This window comes from Lepidochelys kempii, chromosome 2 (genome assembly GCF_965140285.1).
Source record: "Lepidochelys kempii isolate rLepKem1 chromosome 2, rLepKem1.hap1, whole genome shotgun sequence".
Classification (NCBI taxonomy): Eukaryota; Metazoa; Chordata; order Testudines; family Cheloniidae; genus Lepidochelys; species Lepidochelys kempii.
Window position 1 is genome coordinate 40,103,730 of NC_136381.1, and position 15,344 is coordinate 40,119,073.

At 40.8% G+C, this 15,344-nt stretch overlaps 1 protein-coding gene across 13 annotated transcripts in view; it reads right to left on the reverse strand.

The window, feature by feature from the left end:
* VPS13B (vacuolar protein sorting 13 homolog B) overlaps positions 1–15,344 on the reverse strand; it is a 922,277-nt gene that overhangs the window by 700,212 nt on the left and 206,721 nt on the right. Inside the window, exon 17 of one of the 13 annotated variants that reach the window (XM_073330477.2) lies at positions 517–1,281. The exons of the other annotated variants lie outside the window; for them this stretch is intronic. Within the exon in view, the coding sequence (XP_073186578.1) occupies position 1,281 (1 nt within the window). The 3' untranslated portion in view covers positions 517–1,280. Of the gene's footprint in view, positions 1–516; positions 1,282–15,344 lie in introns of those variants that run through there. 13 annotated transcript variants of the gene reach the window in all.

Genomic DNA, 15,344 nt, shown 5'->3' on the forward strand with positions numbered 1-15,344 from the left:
ACAATGCTTTAGCCAACACTACGGACTAATCCAAAGTCTAAATTAGAAACTTTTGCTAGCAGAATAATGTTGATCGGGGTGAGATTTTTCTTTTTACAATTCTATATCAGTATAACCCTAATATAAAAGCAGTTCTACAAGTATAGAAGTGCTTTCACTGATATAGTTTATTTCGCTTTGGAAACTATCATGAACTATGGTGGGAAACTCTTTTGCCAGCATAAACTCCATCTCCACATTTTGCATATGCCATACACCAGCAAACCTTTTCTAGTGTAGACTGAGCCTATGAAATCATCACTAGAAAAGATCTGAGGAGAAAGAATAAAAAGAGTAGTGGGGAGGGGGAGGAATGTCAAAGTCCAGCTGAAACATTGAACTGATGGAGATGTTACAGTTCATGTTCAAGTTCCAAGAATATGCATTGTGTAAGCAGCAAAAAAAAGCGTGAAGGCTATAAAACAAGGATTATATTAGCAGTCCCATTACTTAATAACTTCGTTTAAAAATATTTTCAAGTATTTCAGGTACTATTCAAAATGTCTTGTTTGTATTAAATGTAAATAATTGTATACTAGTAAATGTGTTCCATTTCTCTCCAACAGCTACGCTAGCCCTTAGTGAAAACTATATTTTAGATTTAAATGCAATGGCCCTGGGTTTGTCACCATATAATGCTTCCTAAAAAATACTAAAATCTTTGAAAGCAGTTTCTAGACACAAAAAGATTTTGCAGACATTTAAGGGGAAAAAAAAAGTTGGGTTTAGTTTTGGCCTACTAACTTTGAAAGTGTCTTGTTACTATTATTTAAACATTAAATAGTTCCACAAACCCTGGTGAGTCTCAAGACCATCAAAATAATCAGATACAGACACATTTTAAAAGATACTGTCAGTATAATAAAATGTCACAGAATAACATTCTCCCGCTGTAACATAAATGCAAAATCAAAGCCAAGACATTTATGGAAAATACATATTGGAACATAACTGATATACTTTTCAAAGCAAGAGCCTTTCAGTCTGACACAGTATTCCAGTATAACAACTTCATTTCTGTTAAGCCAAATGACTTCAGTATATTGGAGACTGCAAAGAATGCATTTTAAGCACTCAGCAAGATGTAATTCCATAAGTAACTAGAAAAAGAGGTTGAAATCCTGATATTGACTTCAGTGAGACCCGGATTTCATCCATTCAGTTTTTGCATATGCAACTGCACACCTTAAAAGATTGACTGAAGAACACACTTGTGCTTCAGCCAATTGGAAACCACCTTATCTGAAAAAGAAAAAAGTGGGCAAAGTTCTGAAGTTATATTTAATGCATATAAATAACCCAGATAGCCAGTCTTTCTGTCCTGTTCTTTAGCCACTAGAATGTGCTTTGTCTTATATAACTATTATGTACTTTACCTAAATTCTTATAAAAGTTAATACCACCTCATATTAAAAAATAATTCTAAAATACATCTTCATACAAACATTTGCAAATTCTTTGACTTACAAAAGAAATACCAAAACAATGTTAGGCAAATAGGTTTCCTAGATCCTTGTTTCTTACAGAATGTTTACTGTTCTACTGAACACCTTATTTGGGAATCTTTGCGCCATTTTAAACATTCAGGAAAGGAACAATTCCCTATCTTCACAACTCTGTTTCCCTGACTTCGTCAAACAAACAAAAACAAATGGCTGTAAATTCTCATGCTTCATTTCAAGCCAGAAAATAGAGTGCGTGGGTGTTGTTGGGGGAGTAAGTTTGAGAGAAATTGGTTGAGATGTTTCTGAATTACATAGTAATGAAAATCCAAGGCATTTAAAATAGTATAAAAAATGTCAAAACCAGCTTGGATTCAGAACTTTCAAAACTTCTCATGTAATTTTGCCTTCCATCCCTTCTTAACTGACTGGTAAACTGACGACAGATTTATAATGAATTTTTTAAAGAATACGTACACAACATAAATGATGAGATGGGAGACAAAGCTTACAATATATGTACAGTGTAGGGCTGTTGATTAATTGCAGTTAACTCACATGATTAACAATAAAATTAATTGCAATTTAAAAAATTAATGATTAATCGCAGTTTTAATTGCACTGTTATAAAATAGAATGCCAACTGAAATTTATTAAATATGTTGGATGTTTTTCTACATTTTCATAAAAATTGTATTTTGTGTTGTAATGGAAATCAACGTGTATATTATTTTTTAGTATAAATATTTGCACTGTAAAAATGATCAATAGAAATAATATTTTTAATTCACCTCATACAAGTAATGTAGTGCAATCTCTTCATCATGAAAGTGCAATTTGCAAATGTAGATTTTTTTGTTACATAACTGTACTCAAAAACAAACCAATGTAAAACTTTCGATCCTACAGTCCTACTTCTTGTTCAGCCAATTGCTAAGACAAACAAGTTTGTTTACATTTACAGGAGATAATGCTGCCCTCTTCTTATTTACAGTGTCACCAGAAAGTGAGAACAGGCATTTGCATGGGACTTTTGTAGCCGGCATTGCAAGGTATTTAACGTGCCAGATGTGCTAAACATTCATATGCCCCTTCATGCTTCAGCCATCATTCCAGAGGGCATGCTTCCATGCTGATGATACTCGTTAAAAAAAATGTGTTAATAAAATTTCTGACTGAACTCCTTTGGGGAGAATTGTATATCCCTTGCTCTGTTTTACATGCATTCTGCCATATATTTCACGTTATAGCAGTCTCAGATGATGACCCAGCACATGTTGTTCATTTTAAGAACACTTTCATTAAAGATTTGACAAAACGCAAAGAATGTACCAACATGAGATTTCTAAAGATAGCTACAGCACTTGACCCAAGGTTTAAGAATCTGAAGGGCCTTCCAAAATCTGAGAGGGACACAGTATGGAGCATGCTTTCAGAAGTCTTAAAAGGGCAACACTCCAATGAGGAAACTACAGAACCCCAAATCAACCTTCTGCTGGTGGCATCTGACTCAGATAATGAAAATGAACATGTGTCGATCGGCACTACTTTGAATTGTTATCAAGCAGAATCAGTCATCAACATGGACACATGTCCCCCAGAATGGTGGTTGAGGTACGAAGGGACATATGAATCTTTAGCGCACATGGCCTGTAAATATCTTGCAATGCCGGCTACAACAGTGCCATGCAAACGCCTGTTCTAACTTTCAGGTGACATTGTAAACAAGAAGCGTGCAGCACTATCTTCTGCAAATGTAAACAAACTTGTTTGTTTGAGCGATTGGCTGAACAAGAAGGAGGACTGAGTGGACTTACAGGCTCTAAAATTTTACATTTTTATTTTTGAATGCAGTTATTTTGTATATAATTCTACATTTGTAAGTTCAACTTTCATGATAAAGAGCTTGCACTACAGTACTTGTATTAGGTGAATTGAAAAATACTAATTATTTTGCGTTTTTTACAGTGCAAATACTTGTAATCAAAAATAAAGTGAGCACTCTATACTTTGTATTCTATGTTGTAATTGAAATCTATTTGAAAATGTAGAAAAAATCCAAAAATATTTAAATAATGGTACTCTATTATTGTTTAACAGTGTGATTAATCGCAATTTTTTAAATCGCTTGATAGCCCTAGTATATTGTAAATTCTACAGGCTTACCCTGAGAAAACATTTATTGCAGAAATGTTCCTGCAACCCATCCATGACATGCAAGAGAAGCCCACCTTTGACTTTAGGGGGAAAAATAAGGGGGTTTATGCACTAATCAAAATATTGCATCACCATTCCTCCTATGTACTTTCCTATAGGTATAACCTTTAAGTGCCAGAATGGGTTCCTTGGCTGTCTAGCAAATTCAAAGTCCCTTCTAGGTTAGTGGAAGAATAGGATGACAACTTCAAATTTTCCCTTTTCTATATCCTTTGTGTGAACTGCTTTGAAAGCTGGCAGATTCTCCTCTGCCCAGGACATTATTCCCATTTCCAGAGAAAAAACTGAACTTTGGTTACTCATTAGTTTTGGAAGGGCTATAAACATTCGTGCCTCAATCATAAGCCAATCTCTAAAGGGAAGTAAAAGGAGACTTCCCCAGTGAGCAACATAGTTTCTTGGCACCTTCCACTGAAGCAGCTGGTACTGGCCACCGACCTACCTTAGGGGCCATAGTTGTGGCTTCAGACATGAATAAACTAAATGGATATGTACTCTCAGATGTTGGGAACTTTCTTCCAAGTATGCTACTCATCCTTGCTTCTATACCGATAATGCAGGGTCTGGAGTGAATACTGGGTTGGTAGTCAGCGTGTTTGTACTTAGCTGCCCACAAAGGGATGATTGGATGCGATATGAGAATAACATCTAATTTTGCATTCCATCAGGTGTGTGATTGATTCCATGTCGTCAGAAGGAAATTCTGCAGGCACATTTTAAGAAACCCACTCAGAGGAAGAAACCGAAGAATGACACCAGCAATCCTAGTCACTGAAGATAATTTGGTAAATATGACCACTGCTAGGAAATGCCTTGATGCAAAAAAGTTTAGGACCTTTGCAAATTTTTACCATTGTGGTAACATGCAAATACCTCAACTGTAGAAGATGCTTGCTAAATGCCCTAGGAGCCTAAAAGCCTGCCTGCTTGCTCTCCCAGGATGTCTAGCACCCAAGTAAGTACAGTCAAAGTCACCTACTTGCACTCAGGGCTTTAATCAGGATCATATTGAACATGAGAAGGGATTTATCTCCACATCCCCTGCCCTCCTCCCCAGTAATGCCATGATGATGCAGGTTTCTGGGAAGTAGAATCCTTGTGTGCCTCTGTTCTGGTCACCGATTATTTACATTTTACATGGAGCCAGTCTGTGACGAGGGAAAGAGGAGGAGAGAGAGACCACTTTCCGCTTTTCAGACTCTGAGACCCTTTCCCTGACAAAACAAGGGTTTATGGATGATGACCAGAAGGCACAAATCCCATTCTTCTGCTGCCTGAAACTGAGCCCCATTTGCTGGTAGAGCAAAAGTCCCCGGGTTGAAAGCCAGACAGGCACAATTCCCATTACACTGCAACCTGAGGAAGAGTTTCACAGGACAGTGACAGAATCCTCTGCATTCCCAGACATGCTGCAGGGTGGGAGGGGATGGTGAGCTTGGTACAGAGCACTGCAAGACCTTCTCTGGGGTACGTCTAGACCGCAAAGAAAAACCCACAGCATCGAGTCTCAGAGTTCAAGTCAGATGACTCAGGCTCAAGCTGTTGGGTTTAAAAATCGCAAGGCAGATGTTTAAGCTTGCGCTGGAGACTGGGCTCCATCCGAGATTTGAGAGGTTTCAGAGTCCAGGCTCCAGTCTGAGTCCAAACACTGACACTGCTATTTTTAAGCCTAAGAGCCCAAGCCCTGGGAGCCCAAGTCAACTGACCTGGGCCCTGAGACTCAATGCCATGGGTTTTTATTTGTAATGTAGACATACCCTCTGTGTACGAGAGGCCCCAACAAACACTCCCTTAGGTAAAGGAGAAGGGGGTTAACCACTGGTTTTCACCCCACTTGCTCATTAATCACACTAATTATTGCACTACCAAGGTGATGGCTGCTTTTACTTTTCTGGGACCCAGAGTCTCTACGGTTTGCAAGACTTACACCTGACCATGAGAATTCCCTGATGTACAGTGAGAAGGAAAGGGAGTTGTGTAGCAGCCCTACTTCTTTCCCCAGGGAGCTGAGGACCCACTGCAGTGTCTGGGGGTTGGGTTTTTGATCCCCTTCAAGGATTTTTCCCCTCTGGTCCAGGTCTGTTGTAGGATTTGTTCCTTGAGCTGGCTGGATAGTGTCTGCCGCATCCTTAGACACTCTCTCCCAAATCATAAGAAGCTCCTGATCAGGCTTCTCTGTGTTGTAGTCATGGCTTCTCAGGACAGGGACAGAACCCAACATGCCAGTCCATCAGAGCTCCGTGCACTGGCAGTGCAAGGTCATCTGGCTGTGAACAGCCAGAATATAATTTGCCTTCTATAGAGCCTGTAAATGTTGCCTCCCACAGGGAACACTGCTTAGAGTTAGCCTGGAGTTTGCAGGACTGCTCTGCCATGCATGAGTGGGGACAGAGGAAGCCCAGAACAGAAGCACTGTAGTAACAGATCCGGGTGGTCAAAACCACCAGGCTGCCTAATACCCAATCCAGGAGAAGGAAGCAGAAGGAAAATTATAAATCACTACAGCATAAAAACAAATACAAAATAAAGTTATAAAACAAAATGACTGAGACAAATTGAACTGGCAATTTGTTCCATCAACAGAGGCAGAAAATCTGGTGGCCCAAGCAGCAAGGCGAGGCTTAGTTCAGGAGTCTCCCAGCAACAACATTGGACTACCTCTGATTTGCACAGGTGCAGGGCATTAACCCATTAGTGACAAATGAGGAGAGAAGCTGTGCAACAGAACTTGTCATATGCTTATTCCTTAATTTCTTTAACATTCCAACTGTATTAACACATGCTCCCAGGTCCTACTGAGCTTCTTGAACATGATACCCTCAGAACTAGAGCTCCAGACAGGATACAAGCAAAGTAGATCCACTTCTTCCCTGATGTATTATGCATAATACCCTTTTCTACAACCTTAATTACAAACCTTAGCAACATCAGCAAAGACTTTGAGTTGACATATGCGCACAGATTGAGCGTGCTTAAGGGGGAGACATGAGATCATATTGTTTCCTTAAAGACAGAAGGAAGTTCATTGAGAGGATTCTGGGTCAAGCACTGGAAATGTACTGTGTGGTACATCTGGGTACGTTTAAGAGATATATCCTGTATATAGGGCTTGTCTATACAGAGTATTAGTACCTACTGAAGCAGTATGCAAAGCACACTACAGAACTTTTAGTCTGCAACAGCAGGGTCCACATGGACAATTAGTGCAAATCTCCTGGAGCAACCCATCTTATCACAAACTAACTTGCTGTATAGACATATCCTTTTATGTCCTTACTTTATAGGGTTTGCATTGGCAAAGCAACCTTATCTGCCTCGGGATTTGGAACTGAAGCAGGTCTCCAAGCATTTATGAAACCCTGTCCCTCAGAATCAGGCGGCTTTGTTGTTAAGGTTTCCTGAAGCAGCACTACTTAGAGTCTATTTTGTCATTCTTTTTTAGCCCTTGGGATAAAGGGTGTAACAATGTCTGGAGGAATGGCTTCCCCCCAGCAGGCCACGCACCACGCATTGGTGTCCAAGGAAAAGAACACAGCAGGGGCAGAGGCAGAACTCTTGAATCACAGTTTCTTTGCTTTTTGTTCCTCCTTAGCAGAACCAAGGACCCATGCCAGGGCAACACAATCCTCTCAGACAAAAGAAGAAATACATGAAACACAACACTAAACTAACACTAACCTGGACTGCACTAATTAGATGTAACTAAAATATAGTGAATGAACTGAAACAAATGTTCCAAAAAAGACTGAGTCTGTGAACCCAGGGAAGCTCCTCGTCCACTTACTACCACAGCTGGAAGGAACTGAGGTAGCTCATTCAACCTGTCCTCTTTTATGTTCTCGCCCTCCAGACATTCAGATTTCCCAGGGGAGTAAACAGGCAGTTTGAGGACATTCCAACTGACACTGCTTCATGCCGTTTGCATTAGTCCAGGCTGCACTGATGGTGCATCCTAAGCATGGGAATGTGCAGAGGAGAAAATAATGATATAAATGACATATGAGCTGGATCAAAATCTACCTCATAAAACATATAGATGAAACATTTGTGTATCAGCCCAAATATTTAAAACAAAAAACAGAATTCTCTTAGGAATCTAATCTTTGGTACCACAGGAACCTTAACAAATATTCATCTACAGAACAACAAAGTGCTACTCTACTGGTGATACTGTGTTACAATACTAAACTGCCCTACACCCAATTACCTCATCTGCTGAAAAATAAATTCTAGCCAAAAGAAAAATGAAAAAACAGTTAATTCCTCTCAAGATTTCTGTTTTGCATTAAGTAGTATTATTAGTCAGTAGGTCTTTCAAGCCATATTCTGCTAATTTTTTAGTTGCTTTTAAACGTCTGCCTAGAAGGTTTGAAAGCTGTTTAATAGGCTAGCATGCAACACTACATGAATTAGTTGTAAAACACAAATATTAACATTGTATTTTGTAGGTTACTGCCACTGTGAACGACACAAATGATATTTTTAACTTTAATTTTAAAATAAGTTACATATACAGGAATTTAAAATATAGTCAGAAACACACTGAACTAATTGCTCTGAGCAAATCTCTTGGCATTAAGCCGATGTATTCATTTGTATTAAAACACCAAAGTAGTAAACAAAAACAAATATGACTTGTTTAAATGATAAAAATAGTTGCCAGCATCTTTATGGGAGATGGGGGGAAAACTAATTTACTTTCATTTATCAAATGTTACCTAGGTTTCTCCACTACACTTTAAAAATGTAAATATAGCAAAATATAGGATATATTGTATATAGTTAGTGTACAGTTCGGAATTTTTATTTTGAAACAAGAAAAATGAAAGCTATTCTGCTGATTTATGTCAGAAATAAAGTTGAGATTTTCGCTGCTAACTGAAAACATACTACCTAAGGGATTCCATAACAGTTCATAAAATGTCTTTCTTTTTAAAAGCTCTGGTCTGTGGTATATATTTTCTCCCAAGAAATAGAAGAACATATGTAGCATCAGATGTGTGTACTTTAAGAAATTCTGGAATGTGAAATCTAAAAATCCACATAAAGCAGGTGGTATAATTTTGAAGGGAAAAAAAATGAGTTGAAGCTTAATGACATTACCAGGTTATTCTACCAGACTAATTCTCACTCAGTGCATGACTTCAATGAGCTCTCAGTCCTCATGCTGATTTCGATTTAGTTCAAGTGCTATTTGATGCATTTCATCTGGAGTTTTATTCACTTCAAACTACACTTCATTTAAGCAGGCTGCTGCTGTACTCATTTATTTTTTCTACTTTATTACCCTCAAATTGGCGTTGCTTGGTTTAGATAAATTGTTTGCATAAGTTAGTTTTATCTTAACATTGTGAAATACATTTATATTTTTTAAAAATCTACAAAAGCATTATACCCTGAAAACAAATGATCAAACTCACTATTAAAATAATTTAGAAATGTAGTAAGCTATAGATGCTATTCAGGTTATAAATCCTATTCCCAAATGTTGATATATATTTTCTCATTTTAAGACAGCACTTTTTTTTGTTTAAATTATGAGTTTTCTTTTTTGTTGATGGTCTATTGAGTTGTTTTTTCTGCCTGGGGAATTTATCATGTTACATCACATAAAGTAACCTACAGTCTACAAATGAAAAAAAAAAAAAAGATAGAAGAAGGCATAATATGCACAGAGACATACATTGTTAAACACTAATAGGTAGCTTGCCTACTGACAGATTTTCATCGCCGACATCTTTAAAAGAATTAGATCATTTTAAAATTTCATTTTGCACATGTACACGAACTTTTCAAAATAATGTAAAACCAAAATTTATATTTAGGTTTTAAACATCTAATTCATTTTTACAAGCTAATACTTGTTAACAAGTACAACCAACTAACGTTGAGTGAAAAAAGTTTGTTTTTCCTAATCTTAACAACTAAAGTACTCTTCACCAGTGTTGACAATTTACATCACTTCTAAATTACCATAATAAAGTCAGTATTTCATCAGCAAAATGAAAGATCAGCACACTATTTCACATAAAGTATTAGGTGTTTTTGTGAAGTATCAATGAAAAATATGACCAACAAAAATTAATCTACCACCACCTGGTGGTGTACTGACTGTGTTAAAATATTATTATCCATTAAGATAACATAGTGCAGCTATCAGTAGTAAACAACTTAGTATATTCCAGTGTAGCATTATATATAAATCTAGTCTATTTGCATAGTTCATAAATAGGACAAAAATACATTTTTTTCATTAATGCATATAAAATATTAAATATGAGGACAGTATTTCTAACATGCTCACTTTTCTTCACTATGATTTCTGCTTCTTTTTTAATAATATTTCTCAAGGAGAAGACTTACATTCAATATAAGTAAAAATATGTATATTATATTTAGAACCAAAGGGAAAACCCTGAAATATTTCTACTATGACATGCAAAATGTCATATTTAATTGAAAATATTTTTTAAAAACAAAAATAATTTTTTCTACAGCATCCGATTTTAAACACAAGACCTAATTGGTGGAGCTAGGTTGTAGATTATTTCCCTACTTTGTTTCAAACCCTGAGTTTGGTTGATTCTGATTGAAGTGAGAACAGAGCTCTTCAGTTAAACACATTAAATGTGTCAGTTGACATCAACTCTTGGTATTCTTTCAAGAAAAAATGGGAAGAAGTTACTCACCTTGTGCAGTAATGATGTTTCTTCAAGATGTGTCCTCCTATGATGCTCCACAGTAGGTGTGTGTGCACGCACTGTGCTGTCGATCAGAAAATTTCAGTAGCAGTCCGTGCCGCCCGAGAATGTGTGGCTCCCCACCTGCCACAAGGCTAGTCAGCATGCAGGAGCAGTTCTCCCTCAGTTCCTTCTCTATCACAGAGTCAACCAGTAGAACTCTGAAGCAGAAGGGAGCACCCACAGGGAGACACATCTCGAAGAACCATCGTTACTGCACAAGGTTAACAAACTATTCCCCCACCGTGTCCATGCTACAAACACAGACTCAGGTCTGAACCACATCCTCCGAACGCTGCAGGCTTAACTGCACAAGGTTACTTCTTCGTGTAGTGTCCTATTGGTGCTCCACTGTAGGTGACTCCCAAGCAGTACCCACCGCTGGAGTCTGGAACTTCAGAGTTCAGTCTGACACAGATGAAAGTACTGAGGCCCCGAATTGGGCATCTGAAGCTGAATCACTCGGGGAAGGGAGTGGGGAACCTGCCCTCTACTCCGGGCTCCAACCCAGGGATCCTAATAGTAGCAGCTATGGTAGCTAACTTTTGGAAATAGGACGTGTACAATTCCCTGGGCCACTTCCCCATAGCAGCCCCCACTCAATATCTCCATCTCTGGAGGCGGTGGCCAAATGGGCAAGTATGCGGTGGAATCAAGGGGTGGTCGTGCAGACCCTAGACCAACATTTCAAAATTGTTGTTTATTCCCCGATGGATGGGAGGTGGTTGCTTGAGCTTGATTTTGTCCGCGCTTAGGGGGTCTAGCACGATTCCTAGTTATGTCGTATGGTTTGGGTTGAGGCCGATAATACTGTTGTGTGCGTGGTCTTTGGTAGGATTGATTGTCATGGTCTCCTGGGAAGAGATGGGTGAATGCCCAGGATGCACAGTGTCGCTCTAGAATCTTTCATGGCATGAAGGAGTTCATCCATTTTTGTGGGAAAAAAAGTTTATCTTTATCAAAGGGGAGGTCCTCCACTTTGGTCTGCAGATCTTTAGGGATGCTGGATGCAGAGAGCCACGAAGATCTGCGCATAACCACAGCAGTTGCAGTAGTACGGGCTGCAGCGTCCGCCGTGTCAAGAGATGCTTGTAGGCCTGTTCTGAAAATCAGTTGGCCCTCATTCAGGATTGATTTCAAGTCTGCTCTCCTATCCTCTGGAATGTAGGAGGCAAATTCAAAAAGTTTATTGTAATTATCGAAGTCATAGCTGGTGAGGAGGGCAGAATAGTTCACAATTCTGAATTGTAGAGTGGACGACGAATAAACCTTGCAACCCAAGGTGTGAAGGTATTTAAGGTCCTCGTCTTGCAGGATGGGCCAATATTGTGGCTGTTTCATCCTTTGTGCGACTGCATCCATGACAAGAGAGTTCGGTTGTGGATGAGAAAATAGAAAGTCAGCGTCCTTAGCAGGAACATAGTATTTACGTTCGGCCTTTTTGCAAGTTGGTAATAAAGAAGCTGGAGTTTGCCAGTGTGTGTCAGCTGGTTCCAGGAGTGCTTCGTTTATGGAGAGCGCGATCTCTGAGGGCACAGATGGTTGAAGGATTCTGAGGAGTCTGTGTTGTCTCCTGAACCTCTTCTAAGGGGATGTTTTCACTGAGTGCCACCCTCCTGAAAAGTTCTTGAAATTGTTTACAATACAATTCAATTACAGTCGTCAACATTCTGAGGAGGCGGAGAGAAGAGGGCTCCGTCTGGAGCTGATGGAGAGTTAGGGGTCGTTGAGTCAGGATATGGTGCATAGCTCACATTCTCAGGAGGGGGTTCAGGTACTCTAGAAGTGGATGGAGCTGGAGATGGAGGCATAGAAGGAGGTAGAGGTTTGGTGGAAGAGGTCTGAAGATGAGTGGTAGGAGGATGTGGCCAGGGGCACCACTGAGGCCAAGGCATAGGGTAGGAGAACCCAGGTGCCGCCCACGGGGGGGCAAAGTAGGGAAACTGAGGCTGGTGGCTGTGAGCCATGACCTGATGTGGAAGAGGTTCCGGTGGAGGAGGAGAGGCAGGTGAGGAGAATTCCGCCTGCTGATGTATATCGAGTTCGCTGTCAGTAAAGGTAGCCAGTTCAGGTGGGGAGAGCGGCTGTTCAAAAAGTGAGCCCTGTTTATCCAGGAGCAGGGAGTTAGGCTCAGGTGGCACTGTGAGGTCACAGTGAGTGAGAAACTGTTGCTCCTGCGCCCTGGGCTGTGCTAAGCCTGCTCTGTGCTTTAGCGCGTTATCAAGTGAAAGTGTCAGTGGTGCCGCGGAGCGCTTGGAAGTGCCCTGCAGGGGGTCCGCTGCTGGTGCCGGGGTGGGAGGTAGGCTCGGTGCAGACGTTCTTCTTGGCACCGGGGTAGAGCGCCCTGTCTACAGCGCATCTATTTACTGTGCAGCAGAAACCTTCCCGATGCGGGAGGTCGGGTATCGGCCTCTGCGCTCTGCAGGAGCTCCAGCTGAGACATCAGAGAAGATGGAGGCGCCTGCCTTTGGTGCTGTCAGCACAGAAGGCAAGGATCTCGCTGGAGACCCTTTACCCTTGTTAAAGTCTCTCCTTTGAGAGACTTCATCCTACCCTTCTTGCCTCTGCTCCAGAGAGGGTGAAGCAATGCTCCCAACTGGTTCGGATCTGGCCGGGGAGCGTGTGGGAATGGGTTTAACTTCACACAACGTGAGTGCCCATCCGACCATGGCACGGAGTTCTGACAGGAAACACACTTTTTGAATCCTGAAGCCCCTGGCATTGTGAATTAGAAATGGCAGGGGAGAGTGTCTCAGGGGGAGACAAGCCTGAAGCGAAAACATTGTTTGTTTGTTTAACTAAGTAACTAACTATGTAACTATGCTAAAGGAAGGGAAACAACTGGGATGTAACTAATAACTATTTCTATGTTCTTTGTTACTGTTTCCTACAGAGACCAGGAAAGAAAAGTAGCACTGCCCTGAGTCCCATCTTCAGCCGAGGATGGCTGAGAAGGAACTGAGGAGGGTGCGGGACGCACACGCTCAGGAAGATTCCAAGAAGATAACCAACTGAGATACCAACTGAGCACGTGTGTCCCTACCAGGCACTGCTACCGAAAATCTCCGATCAATGGCGCCGGGACGCACCGACACCTAGAGTGTAGCACCCACAAGGGACAGCACTCGAAGAAGAACCTCCAGTTACATGTAATTAACCTCCATTTCTTCTTCGAGTGCTGGTCCCTATGTGTATTCTACATGTGGGTGACTGATAAGCAATATTTAAACAGGAGGGGAGGAGCAAGGATACAGTTGATATAGGTGGTTGTAATATTGCAGATCCTACATTTCTCCAGAGGCAGCTTGAACTAATGTGTAATGCTTCATGAATGTATGGATGGAGCTCCAGGTGGCCGCCCTACATATACCTCTTGAAGAGATGCTCTTGAGGCTGCTTGTGCCCTAGTGGAATGGACTCTTACCCCATCCAGGGAAGGAATATATACTAACTGGTAACACAGAATGATGCAGCCAGAGATCCACTTAGAGTGTCACTGAGCAGATAATGTTTGCCCCCGTAACTGTCCCACTGTAGCGATAAACAGTCTTTGTGATTTTCTTACTGGTTTTGTCCTTTGCAGGTAGAATGCCAGAGCTCATCTGATGCCAAGAGAGTGAAATCTTCTCTCATCAGAAGCATGAAGTTTTGGGAAGAATACAAGACAGACTGATTTATGTGAAACTCAGAAATTACTTCAGGAATGAATTTCAGGGGGAAGGCGTATTAAAAATAGCATATGGCGGATCAGGTGTTCCCAGTTCACTCACTGTTCTGGCTGATGTGATGGCAACTCAAAAGGCAATCTTCATGGAAAGGTGAGTCATAGAACATGCGGCCAGTGGTTCAAATGGTAGTCTAGTAAATACTGACAGCACAAGGTTCAGGTTCCATTGCGGTGCAGATTGCACCACCAGTGGGAATGCCCTAATAAGGAACTTCAGGAATCTAATGATTGTTGGGTGAGTAAAAACAGAATATCCCTCTACTAGAGGGAAGGCACTGATGGCTGCTAGATGGATCTGCAAGTAACTAGTGGAAAGCCTTGATGTTTTCAAGGACAGAAGATAATCTAAAATAGCAAGGATATCTGCACAGTCTGGAGATAACTGATTATGTTGAGCCTAGATAGAGAAATGCCTCTATTTAGTCAGAAAAGATTTTACGGTCAAATCTTTCCAACTTTGATTGAGGAAAGACTACATGAGCATGAACATTCTAGGTCTGTTGCCCCTGGGAATACCAGATCAAAAAGGGCGGCTGGGTTGGAATGTCTGATCTTTCCGTTCTTCTGAGTTAGTAAATCTGGGGAGTGATGGATACTGATGGAAGGACGGGCTGACTTTGCAGAAGGTCCAGAAACCAGAACTGTATGGGTCAGCTGGCTGCTATAAGAATGACCTGAGCTCTGTCATAGCAAATCTTCCACAGAACTTGTGGTAGCAGATGGATGGGAGGAAAGACATATGTGAGCTGACCTGTCCCGGATAACAGAAGGGCGTTGCCCCTGAAGACATTGCCAAGAGCTGCCCTGGAGCAGTAAATGGTTTACTACATATTCATTTGGGATGAGAACAGATCCCAAGAAGGTGTTCCCCATTGCGTGTATCATTCAGGAAAAAATTGTATATCTCCCACTCATTCTCTGTGGAGAAGTGCCTGCTGAGATTGTCTTCTAGAGAATCCTGTGCACCTGGCAGGCATTCAGCCAAGACAGTTATGTGGTTTCTGATGAACCAATTCCATAAATTCAGTGCTTCAGAGAAGGGATTTTGCTCCAACTTGTTTATGTAAAAGAGAGCTGTCATGCTGTCTGACATTATTTGAACATGGTAGGATCCTAGTGGGAGGAATACGTTGCAGGCTAATGGCCTGCTCTCAGTTCTCAGAGGTTCATGTGTATTCT